The sequence below is a fragment of the Phoxinus phoxinus genome, assembly GCF_949152265.1.
Source record: "Phoxinus phoxinus genome assembly, chromosome: 14".
NCBI classification, from domain to species: domain Eukaryota; kingdom Metazoa; phylum Chordata; class Actinopteri; order Cypriniformes; family Leuciscidae; genus Phoxinus; species Phoxinus phoxinus.
Window position 1 is genome coordinate 3,476,867 of NC_136889.1, and position 17,087 is coordinate 3,493,953.

A 17,087-nucleotide genomic window follows, 5' to 3' on the forward strand; every position below is an offset into this window, starting at 1 on the left:
ATTTAATGAAAATAATTATTTTTGTTTTAGTTAACAATAGCTCTGCTCTTTTAAACGTACAAGCGATTTAAAGTGTATTAGTTGTATCAAGATCATTGATGTTGTTATTGTCCTGTTATTCAGCAATGAGAACATTGCTATTACTATTACGAATAATACTTACAGGTATAGAGGAAGATTTTCCCGAATTTTAGAAAAGAACTGCCCTCTCCACTTTTTTCAAAAATGCACATGCGCAACACTCTACCTGCTCCCGAGAGGGAACGCCTATTAAACTTGTGCACGAGAGAGGCCTAGTTCTCCTCGTGCACGCTCTGTTTACAAGTTGCTGTCTGCATTTATTTACTTATTATACTGATCGATTGAGAGAGGACTCAAGACATGATCTGCAATGGAGAAGTAGCTTGTTGCATTTGTGTAATATATACTATGGTGAACACATTAGAATTATCAAAAATGAACACACAATGTTTTATAACATTTCAGCGTGATACCTTTTACCATTTGGTCATAAGGCTACTTTAGACCAATTGAGATGTTTACCGTGTCTGCGCGGTGCGTGACTTGTGCCAGGGCTAGCATCGCTAATCATAGCTTACATTAACTTTTACTGGCAGTAATTTTAAATGGATTTCTCCAAATAGCATGCCAAACTGTACCTGTCGAGTAGAAACTTCACGACTGAGGCATCAGAAGCCCAACCTGTGCTTTTAGCGCACGCCAGCGTGTGAAATATTCTCCCAAAATCACTCTGGTCTTGTTTCTTTCTTCAGAGGCCTTTCTCTTCTTGTCATACAATTCGTAGACACTTTTTCTCTTGCGACCCCCAGACATTTTGAAAAAACCCGGTGAGAACGGCGAGCTTCAATGAAGGGCTGAAACCGTAGCTCACCACACACACACCTGAAAGTGCGCATGCGCAGAAAGCGAAAACTACCCAGCGACGAGCACGTACGACGGCCTAACGTAAACATATCACCAGAATGATTGACAACTTAGAAGGACCAATAGTCTTGATGATCCACCCGGAAAAAGAAAATCTTCCACAATACCTTTAAGGTTATTCATTTGAGCAAACCTCTAACACCAAGTATTACCATAATTGCACCACAGTCCAATTAATGTAGAAGCAGGTCGTCTAAATGAGTGTGAACTCTGAAACCGCTGTTTCTCAGTGTGGTCAGAGCCGCTTCCATGAGGCGCCATAACGGACTAAAGTGAAGTGAACCGCGCAAGAGACATTGAAACTGATCTTGCTTATACATGTCAGTTGAAGTTGTTCAGTTCAGTTGTGGTATGGGGATGCATTGCAATGTGCATGAATCTTGGATATGTCTGACAATGTATATTGTATCGTGAGGTAGTTGGTGCTAACCAGCCCTATTGTAGGAGAAGCCCAGCAAACACAAAACTGAAAGCAGGCTACAGGAGTGATGGCCAAGTCTGAGCCTTGAACCCTCAGAACAAGTTGGAAAGATGACACTGTTTATTGTGGCACATGTTCTCAACGGGCTTCACAATGAGTTATGGCGCCCTGAACTTCCTCCAAAACCTCAGAGTGATGTTGTCTGGCATCAGACATCCAGAATCAAAAAGAAGCTGCGCATTTCCAGACTCTGCCGGAGAGAAATATGACCAGAGCACAGCACCTGGCAATCTGGAGGACACATTCAGGGTTATGCAGATTAAATATTTGACTTCTTACTAGTGCTGTCAAATGGATTAATTGCGATTAATCGCATCTAACATAAAAGTGTTTATGTACAGTATAACATACAGTATACATATTCATACAGTGTAACCGCTTTCACAAAAAAAAAGTATAAAAATAGTATCATGGTATTATGTTTTTTTGGATTTGGTAACATGGTGACATCATGTTTTTCAAGACATGCATCCAGGCCATAATGTTTGCTGAATAAAGGCTAAACCATCACTCAGCTTGATGTGTAAAAAGTAGTCAAATCGATTAATCGCGATTAATCACATCTAACATAAATGTTTTTGTTTACATAATATATGTGTATATTATTATATTTATATACAGTCAGTGTGATGTCATGTCATGTCAGTGTGAGTGCAAAAGTTAATTTATTTCAGTAATTCAACTTAAAAAGTGAAACTAATATATTATATAGACTCATTACATGCAAAGTGAGATATTTCAAGCCTTTATTTGTTATAATTTTGATGATTATGGCTTACAGCTTATGAAAACCTTTTCACAGTATTCTAATTTTGAATTTGGGGTTTTCATATATTAGTGAAATAAATTAACTTTTGCACGACACACACACACACACACACACACACACACACACACACACACACACATATTATATACACACACACACACACACACACATATTATGTAAACAAAAACCTTTATGTTAGATGTGATTAAGATGTGATTTACACATCAAGCTGAATGATGGTTTAGACTTTATTCAGCAAACATTATGGCCTGGATGCATGTCCAAAAAAACATGATGTCACCATGTTACCAAATCCAAAAAACATAATATCTTGATACCATTTGTGATACTTTTTTTTTGTGTTATACTGTATGTACCCATGAGAGATCACAATATGTGCTTGTTAAAGAAATATTTAGGTTTCATCACTTTATCAGATTTACCTGAATTTGTGGCATTATATTAACTACTACAAAAAATAGAAGGAAATAGAAAGAAAACTTTCTCTCATTTTATTTTATTTATTTTAAAAAAATGTTGTTGTTTTTTTACGTATTTTTAACAAAAAAAAAAATCAGTTACTTTCATTAAAACACCTTTGCTTCATGTCAACATTCCTTCTGCATCTCACCCAAACGTGTTTAGTCTGGTTTTCACCTACTATCTTTATTTTTACATTCTGAGAAACAAATCAACATTTTTTTCTGTGTTAATCGGCAGCATGCCACAGATGCACAGAACTGAACTTGTATTAAACCTGGAACGTGCCATTCGACAGCTGTCAATATCAAAATTCGCTTGCACTCACTGTTTATCACTCCCCCCATCGCATATTATACATTTGACAGATGTTATTCCAGTATATTAAATTCAGCGCCTCCGTCAGCATTGAATTTCATCATCCCAGTAGGATTCATCGTATTTTACAAGATGTTTTGATTTGCTGTGGAAAGAGCGAGGGAGGGTGCACGAATTCTTGATCTGAATTTGTTTCCGTCTTCAGCTCCTGAGTTATTTATTTCCTTCCATATCTTTTCCTGACTCCAATGAGTTAGTATTGGGGGCCTTCTTATGTGTGTGCAGTGCATTATGGGGAGATCCAAGCCCAATATTTTCTGTAACCGGAGAGCACAGCAATCCCCCCCGTTCTCGAAGCCCTCCTGAGTGTGAGCTGTTGTTGAACGCGGTGCTGTTAGGTCGTTCTCAGTCTGTCTCTCGGCCCCCAGATTCCTCTTGGATGGAGTTGGGACTTTGACTAACTCCATATGGAATGTCGGAAGAACTCCAGTAAATGCTGGCTCAGACTTACAGCGAAATCATTTGTGGTCTGATGTTTTTTTTCTTCCTCTGTCTCTCTCCCCCTACTCACTCTCACAGACCATAAGAAGACCTATGGGGAAGAACATGGCTCGTGCCAAGCCGGGATCGCAGGCGTTTTCACTGAGGTCAGTAGAAGTACGAGCTTGTTATGTGTTCTCACATGTGTGGCGCTCATGATTAAATGATTACATGTATGAACACAGACATATAACAGAGTGTGATTGAAATATTCATTCTCCAGGGTTCACCCGAAGATGTCTGTCATTATTTACTCACCTTCATGTCGTTCCAAACCTGTGATGTTTTTTTCTTCCTTGGAACACAAATGAAGATGTTTAGCAGAATCCCCAATCTGTTTTTTTCCATCTGTGGCTATCAAGACCAATAAAATGTAGTACCTACATCTTGATGTGCATCTGAATATTTTCAATTTGCATTTGAATATGTGCATATGTGAATGATAGTCGTGTAGAATGGGAATCAGGGTTAACTAGCCATTATATGACTTCAGAAGTCTTAGGGTGCTTTCACATCTGTAGTTCGGTTCATTTGGTCCGGACCAAGGGCGAAATATTATACTTTGTAGTATTTTCAGGCGTTTTGGTTACTTTTCACACCACACTGATTGCTCTGGTCCGAATCAGTTGATGAAACGAACCATATAGCAGTCACATGACAACATCCATCCACATCACTCGTTGGCCTGATGAGTCTTGAACGTATTTCCATAAGGCCGTGTGTCCACCAAAGCATTTTTTTCACGTGGCTGGCGTGTTTTTTCAATTGTTTTCAACGGGAGCACCGCGTTTTTAAAAACTTAACGCTTTGGGTAAAACGTAACGCTCATCACTGTCACTTTTTACCCAACCGTTCAATCACAGTGGAGGAGGGGCGGGACTAATACCACACCGGCCAACGGATATTCTGTATCATAGGAACGAAGCGTCTCAACTGAAGAAAAAAAACTGCGCTGCCAAAACGCTCTCAAGCGCACACAGCTAGGCGTTTTCAGCAGAGCGCATAGCATTTTCAGCTGGTTAAAAACTCTTTGGTGGACACACGACTCTTTGGTGGACACACGGCCTAACTGCACTTCGATTGGTCAGAATTAACGTGCGGGAAAATATGGTCATCAGACCAAATTTCTATGAGGCTCCGCACCTCCTCACAACTCCAAGTTTGTCCACGAGCTGTCATGCTAAAAGTGAAAACTGTCAACATACATTAGTCCTCATCCCATAATGCACAGCGCAGCTGACTACGGCAGCTGGTTTGGTCCAAAATGCGCAGTTCTTTGGCAGTTGGGTCTGTTCGAGGTCGGATCACGTTCTCACCACAAACGAACCGCTCCAGAGTTTGTTTGACAGCGTACCGGTTTGGTCCACTTTATCAGAGTGCGATTGCTGCATTCACACCGGCCCAAACCAACCGCACCAAGGGGGACGACGAACTCTAGTGCGATTCAACCCAACTAAATGAGGCAGGTGTGAACACCCTTAAAATGTAATGCACAAGTCATAAGCACAGTCTATTTTATTTTGCAGTTATGGTCCGATTTTGTCCTTTTTGGAGCTTGACAACTTCTAGTCACTATATGCTTTTATTGAATGCTGGGAAAGAACTTTCTTTAAAATTATTTTTCTTAAAAATGTTAGTGTGAACTATCCCTTTAAGAGGAAGGTTGCATAAAGTCCAGTCCTTGGCTCCTGTTAGCCTCTGTTTAACAGATCCCTGCAAGAATTTGAACAGAATTCAAACTTTTTGTGTGCGATACACACGTTTGCATGAAGGCTGCGAGTTGTTTGTCCACTTGCTCCTCATTTTGCACATTGACCGTTTCTGTGTTTCGTATGAAGTGCAGCCAACCTGTTAACGCGCAGTCCAGGCTTTGGAAACAATGTTTGGATCAGATACGAGAACACAGGCTGACAGATGTGATGCCCAACGGTTCATCAATATCATCACTCACTCTCTGACCCTTTTCACTTTGTTTTTCTTAAACGAGAACGAAATATGACTGGAAGCTAAACTCCACAGAGGTTCTGATTACTGAGGTGCTCTTCATTTATCAGACTGTGTGTTTTAAGAGATGGCTGAGAAATGGTAGATTTTGGGACAGAGCTTGTTGTCTATACACTTTTAAAGCTGACCAGATCAGTGTTGGACATTCACAGAGAGGAATCCAAAAGGCTTGACCCATAGAAGAATGGCATCTATCGGCTGCTTTGTAGTTTGGGTGGTAATGGCTCTTTATCATTTGGAAGAATGTGACCATCTTAAGTGGCTAAAACAGATGTCTAAAAACTCCTTGATTGAATGCTGTCGGCTCAGCTGGAGGTGGTGTTTTTACATGTTTGGCAGGACTGACCTGAAGTCAAACAGCATTTGTGTGTTTTTTAGCAGTCATGCGTTGTGAAATGGAAAAAGCAGTGGAGAGCGTCCATTTGTGGCTTGATGAAACTCAAAACAACTACGTAGAAGAGCCTAACTCTTCTGTCATTCGAAGCATATTCCATGTGCCCAAGCTTTTATATTTGTATCCTCAGAGAGATAATGGGTGTCGGAAAAAGGGAAGAAAAAAAAAATTCCCACCAAAGATTCAGAGCTAAACATGTATGCCAAATTGTGCGTTTTTTTTTAAATGCATATGTCGAGAGCACAACAGGGACCACCAACCTTTTCAGTGGCTTTGGTTCCACAAGTATTTTTCCATTTCATTTTCTTCAAGGGTTCTAAGCATTGCCAATTAAACAGTGTACATCTATATATTCTATAAATCTATATTATATTAATATATTATATGAATAAAAAAATCAAGTATACTGTATGCAATAAATAAATAAAAATATTGAGATGAAAAAACAGAATTTTTTAATGGTTGGATTTCTTTTCTGGATTTTAGTATTAATATCAGGAATTAAACATTTAGTTTTAGTATATGTCATTGCTTTACAACCTTACATTGACCTTTCAGAAAAAATACATTGCTCAATGGAGAAACAGAATGAGATGTTTACTACTGTCGTGTAACTAAAGCAATGTCTTATTTGAAGTGTGACAATGTGGAGCAATTAAACCAGTTGAGTTCTCCTCCAGCTTAAAGTCCATTGAGTGATCAAAGCGAAGAACAGCAGCTGCCGGTTCAGCTCACGGTTGGGTTACCAGCAGATAATACAACATGGTTTGTGGCTTTCGGTTGACCAAAGCCACACCAACAGCTCTGTGTTTTTCTCCTATAATTTGAAATGTAGCTTTTTTTTCAGCTGTAAGGAAATGTGCTGAAGCCTGTTAAAAAAAATGTTTTGTCTTTTTGAATGGATCTTCATTGATTTTGATATTGTTTTCTAGGAGCTGGTTATCATGGGTGCACCTGGTTCTTACTACTGGACCGGAACAGTCAAAGTGTTTAACATGACATCCAATACTCACTACAACCTTAATCAAGACGACCTGAGCCCTCATAGATACAGCTACCTCGGTAATTCCTGCTTATTTGGATGTTAATAACTACTTCAATATTGCATGCTGTAGTCAGTCCATCACAGATTTGTGTTTTTTAGGGTATGCTGTGACTGCTGGTCACTTTTCCTCTCCAAATACCATAGATGTGGCAGCTGGTGCACCTCAAGACAGTGGTGGTGGAAAAGTGGGTGGTTTTCGCTTAAGTTTCTTGCAGAGTTCAGAAATTGCATCATTGCTTCCAGGTTCTGTTTACATTACATCAACTTTGACATTATAAAACCACATTGTCATCCACATTTTAGGTTTACGTCTTCAGAATTGAGGGAACATCTCTTGTGAAGATCTTTCAAGCCTCAGGGAAAATGGTGGGTAAAATGTTCAGGTTTTCTAATTTATTCCAAATGTAAGATGTTTATTTAATCACTCATAGCTATTTAAAGGAATAGTTCTCTTTTCTGTGCAACACAGAAATAAATGTGTTGAAGAATTTGTACAAATGCATGTGTTAATCAGGGACTGTGGAGATCCTTAAAGGATAAAAAGCGTCATAAAAATCCCATTAACGCCCAGTGTATCATATTTGATATGCATATTTCTTATGCCTCTAAAATGGTCATTATGATCAAACAAAATTTAGGTTAAAATCAAATCTACTACATGCTTTCTGCCCTCTGATTGATAATTTTTAGCAAGTAAAAGGCCTTTCAGTATCAGCAAGTGATATTTATTAAGTAGACATAACTTTAATATTGTTAGTAATATTTTTATTAAATGTTCAAATGTGAATATCATATGAAACATCAGGGCATCATTGTATTGCATTCCATTATGTTTTTCCCCCCACAATAAAAACTACAGAGATTTGATCATAAAACTAAGCATTTAAATATCATCTTACTGAGACATTATTGCGAGGTATAGAGTGGCCACTGATATTTATATGCAATTTATGTAAGTAGTTGCTATACTGTTATAAAGATCTTATTTATTTACTTTACAAGCTATCATAATTAATTGTTTTGGCTATATATATATATATATATATATATATATATATATATATATATATATATATATATATATATATATATTATCAACTGCATCAAATTGCATAGTTTTGCTCTTAGTTTGAGCCTGTGAATGAAATTTAGGTGTTTTTTCCTCCTTGAGTAAGAGATTCACTATATCATATTAGCCATAAAAGCCTGATGCATCAAATATGATACTCAACAAAAAAACATATGCCGACTTGTTTCTTATATTGTGTCTAAATGTGTTTTACAGGGTTAAAGTCGTGCATATGACTCATGATCTATGTCCCAAGTTTTGAATGTAAGAAAAATGACAAAAAATGTTAGTTGTTAGTTGAAATAACAGCTCTCAGATCTCATGTATATTCATGTACAGTATGTTCAAATATAGGTCAGTGTAGCTTGGCTTTCTTCCAAAGGGAACAGTATGAGGTAATGCATCTTATGGAGGTGTATGTGCATGGCGTTGTAACCTGACCCGTTTGCTCTTGGCTCGGCTTGGTTTCAGATGGGCTCTTACTTTGGCTCCTCATTGTGTGCAGTTGACCTAAACGCGGACGGACTGTCGGACTTGCTGGTGGGAGCACCCATGTACAGCGAGATCCGGGATGAAGGACAAGTTTCTGTTTACCTCAGCAGTGGTAATGTGAGTTCACCATGAATGTGTTACTTATTAATGATGACAATATTTGTCATAAACTACACGTAAATGCCTTTGAAGTTGGTTCACTCGTGCCTTAATTGTGACATTGTGACCAGGTTTTAATTTTAAGGTAAATATCTTCATGCAACTTTACAAATGTTTTGAACATAAGCAACGTTTTTTGTTCCTGTTTGTTCAGGGAGTAATGGAGGAGGTTGCGATATTGAACGGTGACAATGCATACAACGCTCATTTTGGAGAGTGTATCACGTCTCTTGGGGACATTGATGACGATGGCTATCAAGGTCAGTGTCCAAAGTCTGCTTGAGCTCAAAATGATCACACATCAGAGCAACTAATAGTGAAGTCCTACAACATAAAGGAATATTCTGAAAGTTTGGAGTCTGTAAGACTATTTCTTTGAAATAAATGTATTTTTTTATTCAGCAAGGATGCATTACATTGTTTAAAAGTGACAGTAAAGACATTTATAATGTTACAAAAGATTTATATTTCAAATAAATACTGCTAATTTTAACTTTAAATATTTAAAGAATCCTGAAAAAAGTGTATCATGGTTTTTCAACATGGATAACTACAAGAAATGTTTCTTGAGCCGCAAATCATCATATTAGAATGATTTCTGAAGGATCATGTGACACTGGAGACTTTGATCACAGGAATAAATTACATTTTATAATATTTCACAATATTAGAGTTTTTACTGTATTTATGATCAAATAAATGCAGCCTTGGTCAGCAGAAGGACTTATTTTAAAAACAAACGTTTGAACGGTAGTTTATGTTTTAAATATGCAGTTATCAAACAATGAATTGTAAGTGTGTTACTGGTCACATGTTTATTAACCTGGTATATTCCTTTAAATTCAAAATGATCACAAAAGCAAATTTTGCAAAACTCATATTTCCACTGTTTTGGAGACAGACAGACATTGTTTGTCAAGTAACTGGAAAAGATATTTTGATGTGAAGCAGATTCAAACCTCAGATATCTCCTCTGTGACTAGTGTTCTCACTCTGGATTTTCCTGGCACCCCACAATCCAGTCGGAGGCTTTTCTTGGCATCTGGTTTCGCTCTTTACCTGACGCATTGCTTGATTGTAGCTTTATTTTTTGCATGTCGCCTTCTCATGTCGGACTTCCCTCATAAGTGTCACTGAAAGTGTTTAGGGAGACTGACCATCACATAATAAAAGACCAAACACAAATCCATTCATGTGGAAACAAGATGCTAAGAAATTAGAGCTTGTGAAGCTAATTCAAATGGCCTGAGGAATATCTGAGTGGAGTGGAGACAGATGTGTCAGATTAAACAGGAAGTGAATCTTTCCGTTGTGGGACAGCGAGGGGGTTGGCAGCACTTTAAAACAAGAATCTGATTTCAACAATCAAGCATCTTAGTAAAAATGCACGTGTGTATGGAGAAGCATCTGTGATTCACTTTTTTAGGGGTCAGTGTTGTAGTAAATTGTCTTTGAGGAGGCTGTAACCATAAAGAGATTACATGAGGTTAACCTGTTTGCCTTTGACCTGCCTCTTATTGGGTATAAATTTGCATCAGCATGTGAAAAACAGGGGGGTCTGTTCCCTCATAAAGATTTATAATGCAAATAAATCCTGCTCTTTTGAACTTTCTATTCGTCAAAGAATCCTGAAAAAAATCCTTCAAGGTTTCCACAAAAACATCACAACTGTTAATAAGAATAATCAGAAATGTTTCCTGAGCATCACATCTTCATATTACATTGATTTCTGAAGGATCATGTGACACTGATGTTGATGCTGAAAATTCAGCTTTGATCACAGGAATAAATTACATTTTAAAATATAGTTTTCGCATAGAAAATTTAATTTTGTATAATATTTCACAATTTTACTGTATTTTTGTGTTCAAATAAATGCAGCCTTAGTGAATATAAACCCTGAACGCTAATTATTTTAATGTTGACCCTTCGCTAAGCCCCGCCCTCCCTAGTTACTGTTGCTACGCCTGACAAGCTTTCGCGCCCCATGGCACGTCTATTACAGTGTATGCACCGGTGTCAGACATTCCCAAGGAGATAATTAGTAATTTTTTGGCGAACAGGTGAAATATCTGAGAGAGCGAGACAGAAGGGACTGCAGTGTGCATTCGAGGGATATATCCACGACATAATATGCAACCGATTAGAGAATAATTTCATCAAAATTTAAGCTAAAGCCTATAACGTTAGGTCCCAGCGCAAGCAGCAGCCGCCTCACACACTGACCATTCAAATGGGAAACACACAAATTGAGGAACAGTTACAGCAGGTTAAGTGAAATGTGAAAATAATTTAATAATTATAAACAAACAGCTTATCTATAAATTGGGTTGAATAACACCAACACCGAGAGAGCCGCGATCGGATTGGGGTAAAGTTAGGCCGTCGATTAACAAAATGCAGAAATATATTTTAAAGTATGTCAGTGAGCCTCCGTCTTACCTTTAATCGTCTTATTTTACGTTCAAATATATGCATTATGAACAAAGAACCGTCATTATTTCCTGTCGGCATTTAGTTGTGAATGGGGCGTCCCACACTGCTTGATCCACGCCCAGCATTTCTCCCCTCTGCTTTTAGATTTCGGGAAGGGAAAAAATCCCCCCCCCCCCCCCCCCCCCCCCCCCCCCCCCCCCCCCCCGTCCAAACTTGTAGGATACCGGGTATCAGATTTACACAATCCATACACACAACGCTTCGGCATGTTTCCCTCGCTCGAAAACTTGCCAGACCTCCCGCGCCTAGTTACAGTTGCTAAGCCACGATTGGCCTGTGGCGGTTTTTGGGCGTGGCTTAGCGAAGGGTCAATTGTCTCAGTCTCAAGTGGCAAAAATATCTCAGCCTATAAATATAGATATTAATGGTTGGTGCTTCAGATTTAGTGTATGCAGGAATTTCTATAATTATTTGCAGTTATACAAATGTTTTTTATTGTTTCAGAATTTCGAAACAGATCCAGAATCACAAATCAGATGCAAACCGATGCCATGAAAACTGTCAACCTTAAAGCTAAGCAGTAAAAATGTTAAAGTTTTCAAAGCTTAGCACTTTTAAAATATGTGTTAGTGAAATGTGTACCGCTGCTGTTCATGCACAGGGGTATTTTATGACACAGTTTCAACCCCCCTGAAGTATCACAGACCTTTACAGGCTCTCAAACACACGTAAGTGTCCATTAAGTGACTTAGCAGAGCGTCTTTCTAACAGAGATGAGCTTAAAGCAAACAGTCATTTATTGGGGTCCTGACACACACTAATCCACTTCTAGCGTTTCTATTCCAGTCGTAGGCCGGCTGCAAACTATGCAGTTTTTTCTAACATTTACGATTGTTGCTCGTCAGACTGTCCGTGATGACCCCAGTGAGATCTCGAGTAAAAGCCAAGGCGTCGACTGTATATTAAGTCAGACTGTCTATCTCATCTAAGACTTTGGTCACGATTTGCACGGTTTCACGTCATCAATTCATGTGCCATGTTCTTCCATCCATTAATGAGACGAATTAAATGTTTTAAAGGGGTGGTTGATTATGATTTCACTTTTCTAACTTTAGTTAGTGTGTAATGTTGCTGTTTGATCATAAACAACATCTGCAAAGTTACAACGCTCAAAGTTCAAAGCAAAGGGAGATATTTGCTTATAAAGAAAAGGACTACAACAAACGGCTGGTAGGAACTACACAACATTCCTCCCGGGTTAGTGACATCACCAACCCTAGAATTTACATAAACCCCGCCCCCGGAACACAATTTATAGATTATCAAGACAGAATATGCACTGTAAAAAATGTGGCTGTGATTAGTTACAACAACTTAAAATTTGTCGAGATAACTTAAATATCCAACTAAACTAAACTAAAGTTAACTAAACTAAAAGTCAAGCATGAACACATACTTTTTAAAGTTGAAACAATGTTGGATTTTAAGTTGTGATAAATAATCGCAGCAATTTTTTTTTACAGTGTACTAATCAATGACTAGAAGATAGTTAACGCTAATAAATTCATCAACTATCATTTTGCATTCTGTTGCTTCTACATGTTGTCACTTTTTCTTGAGTCTCTCCATTATTGGGTAAAATAACAGAAGCTGTTGTAGCTCTGTGCCGGGAGCAGCAGCTCATTTGCATTTAAAGGGACATACACAAAAACTGTGTTTTCGCTCACCCTCAAAGAGTGACAACTTTAACATATATAAAAATATCTGTGGGGTATTTTGAGCTAAAACTTCACACACACACACTCTGGGGACATCAGAGACTTATTTTACATCTTGTGAAAAGGGCATTATACCACCCCTTTAAAATCTCTGAACTTTAGATGACAGAATCATGGTAAATATCATACACAGTGTGCGCCCGGCTTTATTCTCGGTTTCTCCCTTGTTTGCATCTTTCTCATTGACTTCTTTGCTGGTCTTTTGTGCTGTAGATGTTGCGATTGGAGCTCCTGAAGAGGATGACTATGGAGGAGCTGTTTACATCTATCATGGTGACGCCACAGGAATAGTTAACAAGTACTCAATGGTAATCCACCATTATTTTTGCTGAAGTGATTTGCTCAACTGTTTGTATTACTTATTGAAAATTGGTATCAATATTTTTTGTTTTTTATTTTCAGCTTTCAACAGTATACGGTAGAGTCGACCATTAGTTTAGTTTTTTTCTGTTTATTTATGAGTTTGATTGGCGACTGTTTTAAAATGAATTTGATGGATTGATTTAGTTGGCAATGGGTCACTTGTTTTATTGAGAAACCTAATAGCTCATGCAGTTTAACAGTTTGATTGATGGGTAAGCATTAGGTTCAGATTATATCTATCGGCTGATTTTGTGGGAAAATGCCTTAAATGGAGCTGAGAGTGCTAGACGGATATTGGTAGCTGACAGAATAATCAAATTAGCGAAAATATTTAATAAATGAACACACAAGGGAAAGGAAACGTGTATAACTGCGTGGCATTTTGAAAGCTCTAGATGTTTTATTAATGTTTTTTTTCTGTGTGCTCGTGTTAATTCAGATGTTATGAAACGTCTCTGATTGGTTGATGTGATTTTCTCTCTCATCTTGATCATGTGCAGAGATTGTCTGGGCGAAGCATCAACCCCACCCTCCAAATGTTCGGCCAATCAATTTCCGGCAATGTGGACATGGATGGAAACGGATATCCAGGTTTGGCTTTACTTTAGAAACTTAGTTCTGCTCGAATGAACGTTGAGAATGTTCCGAATTAACTAGATCAAAACCAACCGCATTCAGTGAGAAACCATGACGGGTGCCAGACCACTTACATTGGCCTTTTGCGATCTCTGCGTAAAGATGGGAAACATGTAAAATTTTTAACGACCTTCAGTTAGTTTATTCCATTCTGGAAACCTCTAAGTATTAAACTTCAGTGTGTAACTCATGACATGAATGATTCGTCAAATCATGTGATTTGTCCAAAGCGATTGGGCTTATGATGTGAAAGCTGCTGTAAAAATGGCCAAAAGATGCTCTTTTTTTTTTACATCCACAGAAGAATCTGGTCCAAGACAGGATTAATTATATGATGGAGAATGTTCCATGCTTCGCTAATCCGAGGAATGTAGATTAAGTGGTGTTTGCTTAATTTCCTCAGCCGCTTTTTGACACGTTGTGTCTGCTCGGCCGAGCTCGTAGTGCTGTGACCAGCAAGCATTTTGTTTACAGCATTCCACAGCGGACGCTCTGATTAAACAGAGACGAAAGAGAATATCTACAAAGAAGACTTCATCTTCTAAGTGAATTAAACTATTTAAAAAAAACTTATTTTATATACTGGATAGCAGTTAGCATGTACAATAATTGTGCTGTTTTGCATTATTAGAGTTTACTAATTAGTGGTGACCAATCATAATCTTCTGCTATCACAATTTTTTTATTTTTTTATTTATTGCATTTATTTAATATTTATTAATTATATATATATATATATATATATATATATATATATATATATATATATTCAGTTTTTATTTCAATCTTAGCTTAAGTTTTAAGAATTTTCTCATGTGCTTTTGTCGTTTTTATGAGTTTTTTTCTATTTCTATATTACTCCTCTTTTTATATAATTTTTGGTTTTAGTACTTCAATTAGTTGCCAAGGCAACTTTTAAATTTTTTATGTTTTTAATCTAATATTTATATTTCGTTTTATCTCAGCAATTATGATTTTGAATAGTTTTAAGCTCTGAATTTTATCTTATGATAACATCTTATCATTCCTGACCTTCCAGATAAACTATTTTGTTTGTTTGTTTTCATCAGATGTGACAATAGGGGCGTTCATGGCTGACAGTGTGGTTTTGTTAAGGTAAGTTGTGCACTTCTGATCCAACATAAGCTTAATTACATCAATACCTAGTTAGTGTTCTCTTATAATCATCCTGTCCACTCTGGTGTAGCGCTGACCTTTCTTTGCGGTTGCATGTGACAGATCCAGGCCGGTGATCTCTGTGGACGTCTCCATCTTCTTGCCTGTCTCAATAAACATCACAGTACCGCAGTGTCATGAGGGCCCACAGCATCTCAACTGCTTCAATGTCACCATCTGCATGAGCTTTCGAGGAAAACATGTGCCTGGCCACATAGGTGACTCACTATAGATTCGTTTTGGGCAGGGTTTGGGGATTTTTATTTTATTGCAATGCATTTTAGATTATTTTAATTTAATTTATTGCATTGCATTTTAATTCATAGCATTTTATTTTAAAGCATTTTTTATTATTTGATATTTATTTTATTATTTAATATTTTATTTTATTTTACACACTAAACCCATAACTAGATACTCTTGATAAACAGTAATGATGAATCACGTTTGACTCTCACACAATGTTAATGATATCACCAAATACAGTTTTAAAATTGCTCAGAAAAAAGGCTTCTTCTTTTTTCATTAAATCTAGTTGTTTTGTTTCTGATATTTAGTTTTTGTTACTGACTGCCTGCATGAGAATGACCTCTTGCTAAACCGTTGGGTGTGGCCACTGCTTGCTGAGTGGGTGTGGCCTTATGGGAGATGGCGTATATAAAGGGGGTGTTACATAATGGGACATTTTAGGAAAGTACAGAGCACTAGTGTTAGCTCCACATGGCACTCGCATTGGGAAGTGCACCTTGTGTCTGGGTAACGCCCTGGTTCTGTGGGCCGGAGTCAGTGAGCTCATAGTGCGCTCACAGCTGGATGTGTTCAAAGCACAATCCCCTGCATTGGTCCAGGAGCCCCTTCCTGCTCACAGACCTTCATTACTGTAACACCCTGTGAGACCAGCAGACAAATAATAGCTCTTACGCACCGTCAGGACTGGGTCCTGCAATTAAACATTTGACCTCATCACAAACACTGTCAAGAAATTCATCAAGTTCCTACAGTCACACTCATGGCGGTGGAAAGAAAGCAGATATTTCTGGGGTCGTGTCCAAGAGTGCTGTGTTTTTGATCAATTTCTGGGTTTTGGAAAAGCCTGTTGGTGTAGATGGATGGATGAATCTCACCAAGAGATGTCTGGGTCATATTTCATCCTCAAACAAAAAGAAAAATGTAATATTATTTTTCATAAAGAATCTGAAACTTATTTTTTGACGTTGTATTGATGACAATTCAGCACATTTCCTCGATAATGCAAAACATCTCATTATTATAATTTGAAAAAAAATTATATTGTTTGAATTGTTTAATTTTAAGTACACATCATAAATTAAATGTGTTTAAAAAAATCACAATATAACAGTAATGATAATGATTTTATTTGCATTATTTTGATGAACATTTTGGGGGCAATGTGCTTATTTGTCATTAAATATTTATTTATTCATTCATTTAAGTTTCTATTTAAAAAAAATATATATTTGTATTGATTCATCAGTACAGTTTGAACCATATTTCTTCTTCATGTCCTCTTCATGTTGTTTTCTCAGACTTTCACAAATGAAACGTTTAACTCTTGGACGTGGCCCAAGAAATGTTCTTGTACTGTTCTCTCTCATTTCCACAACTTTGACAGTGGGAACTTGACGTCTTTCTTGACTTTGTTTTTCAATCTGAAATCTCCCTGGAATGCTTCTGATAGTGAGTGTTTAAACACAGAGCATGTTTGAGAGATGTTTACACATTGTTGTCTTACAGAAATGTGGGTGTCTATGTTTCTCCTCAGAGTTGCTTTACAATCTAACAGCAGATGCAGATAAGAGACACAAAGGTCTGCCGGCCCGGGTGTATTTTGGAAACGGTGTTGAGCAGACCGGTGCTGTAAGTCAGCGTTTCAGCCTGGAGATCAGCCGACAGCAGTGCCATCAGTACACGTCCTTTGTAAGGGTGAGTTTACTCAAAGATATCCCACCTCATATTCCACAGGACTCCAGGGATTTGTCCT

The 17,087-nt window shown here is 37.7% G+C and overlaps 1 protein-coding gene across 2 annotated transcripts in view; it reads left to right on the forward strand.

Annotated features, from left to right (window-relative positions):
- itga9 (integrin, alpha 9) overlaps positions 1–17,087 on the forward strand; it is a 92,697-nt gene that overhangs the window by 18,312 nt on the left and 57,298 nt on the right. For both annotated transcript variants that reach the window (XM_079634986.1, XM_079634987.1), the window contains exons 5-15: positions 3,573–3,640; positions 6,864–6,993; positions 7,076–7,161; positions 7,280–7,342; positions 8,517–8,654; positions 8,851–8,956; positions 13,124–13,218; positions 13,774–13,864; positions 14,980–15,025; positions 15,149–15,303; positions 16,869–17,029. In XM_079634986.1, the coding sequence (XP_079491112.1) occupies positions 3,573–3,640; positions 6,864–6,993; positions 7,076–7,161; positions 7,280–7,342; positions 8,517–8,654; positions 8,851–8,956; positions 13,124–13,218; positions 13,774–13,864; positions 14,980–15,025; positions 15,149–15,303; positions 16,869–17,029 (1,139 nt within the window). The remainder of the gene's footprint in view (positions 1–3,572; positions 3,641–6,863; positions 6,994–7,075; positions 7,162–7,279; positions 7,343–8,516; positions 8,655–8,850; positions 8,957–13,123; positions 13,219–13,773; positions 13,865–14,979; positions 15,026–15,148; positions 15,304–16,868; positions 17,030–17,087) is intronic.